The 7,492-nt window shown below is 50.1% G+C and overlaps 1 protein-coding gene across 3 annotated transcripts in view; it reads left to right on the top strand.

The window, feature by feature from the left end:
* Positions 1 to 7,492, top strand: part of LOC108795919 (netrin-4-like) — a 32,830-nt gene that overhangs the window by 6,843 nt on the left and 18,495 nt on the right. For 2 of the 3 annotated variants that reach the window (XM_018567253.1, XM_018567252.1), the window contains exons 2-3: positions 1,130 to 1,665; positions 2,834 to 3,100. In XM_018567253.1, the coding sequence (XP_018422755.1) occupies positions 1,130 to 1,665; positions 2,834 to 3,100 (803 nt within the window). The remainder of the gene's footprint in view (positions 1 to 1,129; positions 1,666 to 2,833; positions 3,101 to 7,492) is intronic. The other variant, XM_018567254.1, reaches the window with a different exon arrangement.

The raw sequence follows: 7,492 nt of genomic DNA, 5'->3' as shown, positions 1-7,492 counted from the left end.
GAGCCATCATCCGCTGACACATCATGTCACCATTATGCCCTATGACGGGTCTGCTTGCTTCAGTCGCTCGGGCCGTGAAGTAGTTAATGGAGCCGGCCCTTTGCCCTGGCTTATCCCAGGGGGGTTATTAGACCGGATGCCGGATGATTGCGGCCGTCGGTGAATCAGTGTATGCAACAGCAGCTCCAAAAGAGATAAGACAGCTATGCCGCTCATCAGCATTTTATGAATTATTGAAGTTCTGTGGCAGTATCTGTCTGCCCGCTCCTGTCTGTGTGCCCGGCTTACGGCGCCCGCTGGCACTGTGACCCATCATGACTCCACCGCCAGATTGTGACAGTGTATTTTTTTTTCCACACGTGGAATAGATTGTAAGCTCTTGAGGTCAGGGATGTTATTCTCTCCTATTCCAGCCTTTGTAAATGGACAGAAAACATCCAAGCAATTCCAGTCCTTGACTGCTTGTTACATTGTATCTTTAAGTTTAATCTGCTGATATTTTGTGTTCCTGGTTCCTTCCCCATCAACATGCTAGTGACATTTGTAAGTAAAATATTTCTGTTTTCAGTGTCACTCTATCACTGGGTCTCTGTGCTTCTCACCTTCCTTTTCCTATCATCTATATGCTAATTCAACTTTAAAATAAGACATTTCCATTTTCGTTACATACCTTATGTATCACTGGGTCTCTATGCTTCTCAATGCAGGCAGACTATAGCTGGTGGGAGGAGCCAGCAGGGTGCTGTATGTAGCTTCCTGAAAACATCACAGCACCCTGCCTCAGTACTTGTCTAAAGAGCCCTCGGCCCTGATGCAAGCAGTGTGCTGGTTTTTGGGAGGAGTTATGCAAATATCAAAATGATGGGTGGGTGTCAGTCTGGAGGAGTGGGCGCTCCTAGACAGGATGCATATACATGCAGATCACCCTTGGTAACACCCACATGTGATGCTGAGCCTCCATGATGGAAAGAACTGGATAGCAGTGAATGAAAAGGGCGGGGACAAGTACAGTCATACTGGGGGGGAAAGTGTTAGATGATGATGGATGTCATTTATTATTATTATTATTCATTTTATTAATATTTATTTTTATTAATATTATTATTTTATATGTTTCCATTCACTACAGAAGCAGCCAAGCCACACCGTTGTGATGGTCACTCTTGCAACCCGCCGGTTGGGAACCTCGCCACTGGCCGGACGCCGGTCACCCTCACCACTTGCGGGACGGACGCCAGCGAACTGTACTGCTTTCACCCCGAGGACCACTTCTTCCTCAAGGCTCCGCCCTCCTGCGGGCCACCCCAGTGCACAAAGTGCAGCGTCAACCAGCCCGAGAACTCCCACCTGCCGGCTCACATGACGGATGACGTCTTCTCCAGTCCCGCCACGTGGTGGCAGTCCGCCCAGGGCGTCCTCCGGGAGGAGATCAGGCTGGACTTCGAGACGGAGTTCTACCTGACCCACGTCATTATGGTCTTCAGGTCTCCGCGCCCGGCGGCCATGGTGCTGGAGAGGTCCGGCGACCACGGCAAGACCTGGAGGGCTTATAAATACTTTGCGGCTAACTGTACAGCCACCTTCGGTTTGGCGGATGACGTGCTTGAGGAAGGGGCGCGGTGTACCTCCAGGTACTCTGACCCCTGGCCCTGTACGAGAGGGGAGGTAAGAGGTCTTCCACAAAACTCATGCAAATCTGGGAGGTGTTTTATCTGCCAAATGATTTGAATTTCTGCCCATCCAACCCTGAGATTTTCACAGCTCTGCCACGCAGAGCAGCCATTTCTGGCAGGACAGGAGGCCTGATTTGTTTCTCCTGCAGTTAAGTAACACTTAGAGGTCTTGACCCTCCCCCAGCCTGTGACTGGGCATTGAAAGGAGAAGCAGCATACTGATGAGCTCATGTCTCTGTCACTCTGCGCTCTCCTCCTATCAGCATACTCCTTGTAAGCACTGCAGTACAACTGACTCCTTGTGCTGCTTCCCCCTCTCCGAGCTGATCCTAGATACTAGACGTCTCACTCCCCGAAGCTGGGTGGTGGTGGTGTCTGCATGCGATGGACGTTCTGGGATGGGGGTTGTTTACTAGGTGCATGTTATGGGTAGGAAAGGGTAGGAGTAGCTTGAAGCGGCTCATGGTGGACCTTCTGGGGGGGCTTGTGGTGCACGGCGTACCACCAAGCTCACTGGCTTCACTGGTTGTCAGGAGCTGCCGGCCATGGCGGATAGTATCACAGGTGACCCAATGAGATCCCAACATGTGACCCAATGATATCCCAACACGTGACCCAATAAGATCCCAACACATGACCCAATGAGATCCCAGCACGTGACCCAATGAGATCCCAACACGTGACCCAATAAGATCCCAACACATGACTCAATAAAATCCCAACACGTGACCCAGTGAGATCCCAACACGTGACCCAATGAGATCTCAACACATGGCCCAATGAGTTCCCAGCACGTGGCCCAATGAGATCCCAACACGTGACCCAATGAGATCCCAACACGTGACCCAATGAGATCCCAACACGTGGCCCAATGAGATCCCAACACGTGGCCCAATGAGTTCCCAACACGTGACTCAATGAGATCCCAACACGTGGCCCAATGAGTTCCCAACACGTGACTCAATGAGATCCCAACACGTGACCCAATGAGATGCGGCCTAAGGCAACCATCTAAGGCTACCTCATTATATGGAAGACCCTGGAGGTGATGCTGGTGACACCAGACACGGTGTCACTAGCAGTGGGCTGGCTCTTGGGAAGAGGCCGTAGCTAATTATAAATATCTGAGTGATTTCTGTACTTCACCCTTTCTCCTGCAGGTGATATTTCGTGCAATAACTCCAGCAAACAGGATTGAAGACCCCTACAGCCTCCAGGCCCAGGACCAGCTAAAAATCACCAACCTCCGGCTCCTCCTCTTAAAGAGACAGGAATGCCCCTGCCAGAGCGCGCCTGGGTCCCCGGAGAAGCCGCAGAGGTTCGCCCACTACGCCATCTACGACCTAATCGTCCGCGGGAGTTGCTTCTGCAACGGACATGCCGAGGAGTGCGAGCAGGCCGGGAACACGGCTGGTGTGGACTCCGTGGTGAGTTGAGGGTTTTGGTTTCTGTGAGCATTTTAGGCATTGCCGTTTATTAAAACCTTCAGCAGAAATTTTTTACTTACCGTAAAAATTCATTTTAAAGGAGAACTATGGGGTTAAGGCTTTTCCCCATAGTTATCCTTAGGGTAACGGGAGGACGCTAGTTTGTGTCCTCCCGTTACCCTAAGGATAACTAGGCTCAGTATACCGTGAGCTGTAGCTCGCGGTATACTAAGACGCCACAGTATACAGCGAGCTGCTGCTAGCGGTATACTGAGACGCCGCAGCTGAAGCGGATCCCGACAATTGTGCCGGGATCCGCCCAGCTGCGTGACTGACAGCTGGCTCTGCCTATCTAGAGGCAGAGCCAGCTGTACCCGCCCCCTCCCCCGTCCGTTCCACCAGTCAGCGCTGGAGGATCGGAGCGGGGAGAGGGGAATTCAGTCCCTCCCCCGTCACGGCAGAGAGCCGTGACAGGATCGAGAAGTGAGCGAACGCCGTTATGTGTTGGCTCACCTCCCGATCTACTGATCCGACCTGTGACAGTCTCATTGTCACAGGTCGGCTAGAACTATGAGGTGAGTGAAAAGCACTCACCTCATAGTTCTCCTTTAAGTTTTGTTCATTGAGAGATAGAGACGCTCATTGAAGATCAACCATATACAAGCGGGTTATGCTGCCGCCTCCAGCTCCCTCCTGTATATGGCTAATCTTTAGTAAGGATGAGCCCAGGTTTGAACTAAACCCATCCTTAACCTGAGCTCCCCTGAACAAGAAAGTGCCATGGGCTCTTCCACCCAATCAGCTGCAGGCTGGGGCACTCTCTGCTCTGCAGCTGCATGTAAACAAAGGGGCGGGATGCTGACATCACTTACCTTATATGGCTAGATAGCCATATAAGGTCAATATTTACCAATTATAGGCATGTAACCATATAAGGTCAATGACATCACTGCATAACTAGGGAATTCCCCGCCTTATATGTAGCCATATAAGGTCAATGACCTCACCGCATGGCTGCATGTTGGCCTGGGAATTCCGTGCCCGCAGCTGATTGGGCGCCATGGAAGGAGCTCAGGTTTGGTCCGGGTTCTGAATCCTAATTTTTATTCAACATCCGTTTCTCTCGATGGTAGAAAGAGAAATCCCATTTTCACATCTTTCCATCTTTTTTTTTTTCATCTGCTGATCCCCTCCGCCTTCTTTAAGCCACTTCCTGTCTACATGCGCAACGTGCTCCAACGTTGGCACATCATTGCTCTGGACCATCTTTCCAAATGTGACAGCGGTGGACCATGCCTGCCCAATGTGCATTGGTACAGATGCTTGTAATTTCCACCAGTGGACGCCTGTGACTAGGTGACAACGCAAGCGGAAGACAAAGGCAGAGTGCTGTCACCCCTCAGCAGGAAGTGTCTGGTCACAGACCTTCAAGGCAGGATCACCGGGGATTATTTTAATGAAAGATCCATATTTAGGGGGATTGAAATTACAATAACATGAGATTTGATTGATTGGGTTCAGATTTGATTATTTGATTTGAATTGCTTTAATTTGTCTTATAGGCAGTAAAGTGTTTGATAGAATAGCGCTCACTGTAGATTGCGGCCGTGCGTCACGATCAGCTTCATGTCCCGGCGCTCAATATCAGCGGTATTAGTAGTTTTTGTTTTGCCCTACGAGACAGAAAATGGCAACCGATGTTGTGTTAGTGATAATTCGGTCAGCTGAGCCCAGTGTTGTCACACTCACTGAGCATGAGGCCCTGGGGGAAGCTGGCACAACCTGACCTCCAGAGCCAAGGGGTGGCTGGGCTCAGCTAAACCCCCATCGCACCCCGCCCATCGCATACCACCCAGCTGGCAGAGCGCCCATCGTGGCCTTATCCGCCTTTCTAATAGCGGACCTCACCAGCCGCCCACACATCGCATCGTATTTAAAGGCTGTAACGCGTCCGTGTCATTTCAAAAAGTTGTTTAGTAATACATGTAAATGGCTCCCAGACCCGAATGGCATTCAGGAGCTCCCAAATGCAAATCGGAAATTCGGATCCCGAGTGACATTCGCTTCTAGGAGATTCAGCTTTAGTAATATATATCCCGACACGCGCGGCACCTCAGGCAGTCGCAAAAATGCACCTTGCCTGTATAGGCAAGAATCCTAGCACCGGCCCTGTATGTACAGTGGTACCTCGGTTCACGAACGCTTCTGGTCGCGAACAATTTGGTTCGCGAACAGGAAGTTCAGCTAAATTTTGCTTCCGTTCACGAACTCCGCATCAGGTGACGAACACAACCGCAGCCATCTTCCCCGCTCTGACAGGTGGTCGTGGCTTCCCGCTAGTAGAGATCGCGGTCTGATCACAATTTGATTCGGTTCGCGACCAATTCGGTTTGCGACCAGAATTGTGGAACGAATTAAGTTTGTGAACCGAGATACCACTGCACATGGCTCCCAGACCCGAATGGCATTCGGGATCCAAATATTGGAAATTGCATTGGGGGAGTTCCAGAATGCCATTCGGGTCTGGGAGCCATGTACATATATTACTAAAGCTGAGGATCCCAGACCCGAATGGCATTCTGGAACTCCCACAATGCAATTTCCAATATTTGGATCTTGAATGCCATTCGGGTCCGGGAGCCTCAGCTTTAGTAATATATGTATATGGTTTCCAGACCCTATTTGGTTCGGTTTAGATATTTCGTTGTTTCGGAATTCGGATTGAAAATTCAATTCAGATTCGGATGAAATCCGAATTTTCGTTAGTTTCGGATGAGTTTGCGAATATTTGTTGAGAGTAAAACAGAAAACCATCTACAGATATTAATACTAAAGCTGAATCTCCCAGACCCGAATGGCATCTGGGATCCTAATTTCCAAATTGCATTCGGGAGCCTCAGCTTTAGTAATATATGTACAGTATATGGCTTCCAGACCCGAATGGCATTTGGAATTCGGATCCCAGGTGCCATTCGGGTCTAGGAGATTCAGCTTTAGTATTAATATCTGTAGATGGTTTTCTGTTTTACTCTCAACAAATATTCGTGAACTCATCCGAAATTCAGATTACGTCCAAAACCCGAATGGAATTGAATTTCTGATCCGAATCCCGAATTTCCGAAATAACTACATATCCGAAACGAATTGTCCCACAGCTTACATGTAGCCGGGCAGATGCCATTCGCATGGCACTATAGCCCCCAGATGGCACTGACTAGTATAGGAATTTCCTGTGCTCATCAGCGCCATCTGGGGGTGGTAGCCCCATATATATATTCATTTATGATTTAAAGGAGAACTATGGGGTTAGGGCTTTTCCCCATAGTTCTCCTTAGGGTAACGGGAGGACACAAACTAGCGTCCTCCCGTTACCCTGAGCTCAGTATACCGCGAGCTACAGCTCGCGGTATACTGAGACGCCGCAGCAGGAGCGGATCCCGACATCGATGTCGAGATCCGCCCAGCTGCGTGAGTGACAGCTGGCTCTGCCTATCTAGAGGCAGAGCCAGCTGTACCCGCCCCCGTCCGTTCCGCCAGTCAGCGCTGGCAGATCGGAGCGGGGAGGGGGGAATCCAGCCCCTCCCCTGTCACGGCAGAGAGCCGTGACAGGATCGAGAGGTGAGCGAACGCCGGTATATGTTCGCTCACCTCCCGATCTACTGAGCCGACCTGTGACAGTCTCATTGTCACAGGTTGGCTAGAACTATGAGGTGAGTGAAAAGCACCCCCCTCATAGTTCTCCTTTAACTATTTACTGGCAATGAGGGGAATTTTTGGAGCAGACAAAATCTGGAGCAGCTGTGCACGCCAATCAGTCAGCTCCCAGCTTTCCTTTCCAAAGCTTAATTGAACAGGCTGAAGATAAATGGTTATTTTTAGCAGATTATCTTAATTATTTGATTCCCTCTCTATAAATTCCAATGACCGCTGCCACCAGGACTGAAATTAAAGGGACAATCCCTCTTGACAGATGCTGCTGGGTTAATCAGCTCCCATTCAGACAGGACTGTGAGAGACTGTGGCGGGGACAATAGATTGTAAGCTCACCTGTCACAGGACCTGACAACACATAACCCTTTATGGATGCCGTGTGCTCAAACCTCGGGCCCCGGGTCACCCGAGGTCGGCCTTGTTTGTGCACAAAGTTGTTCCTTGGTGGATTTGCTCACATTCCTTCTGTCTCCCTCCTCCATTTCTAAAAGTTATCTCTTGTTCAAACATCTTGTGCCTCCCCCCCCTCCCTCATAATCCCCAGCAGGGTTTCCAAAGTATCTGATCTAGGCTGTGCCAGGCTGGGTGACCCCCAGGCACCGCGCCACTCCGCTGCTGGGTCGGCAATTCAAAAGAGCAGCTGGAAGAATAAAAAAAAAAAAAGTTTCACTGCCATAAAAA

This window comes from Nanorana parkeri, unplaced genomic scaffold (assembly GCF_000935625.1).
Source record: "Nanorana parkeri isolate BGI_ZX_2015 unplaced genomic scaffold, ASM93562v1 scaffold1025, whole genome shotgun sequence".
Taxonomy (NCBI): domain Eukaryota; kingdom Metazoa; phylum Chordata; class Amphibia; order Anura; family Dicroglossidae; genus Nanorana; species Nanorana parkeri.
Note: the sequence above shows the minus strand (reverse complement) of the source record. Positions and strands in the feature narration are given on the sequence as shown.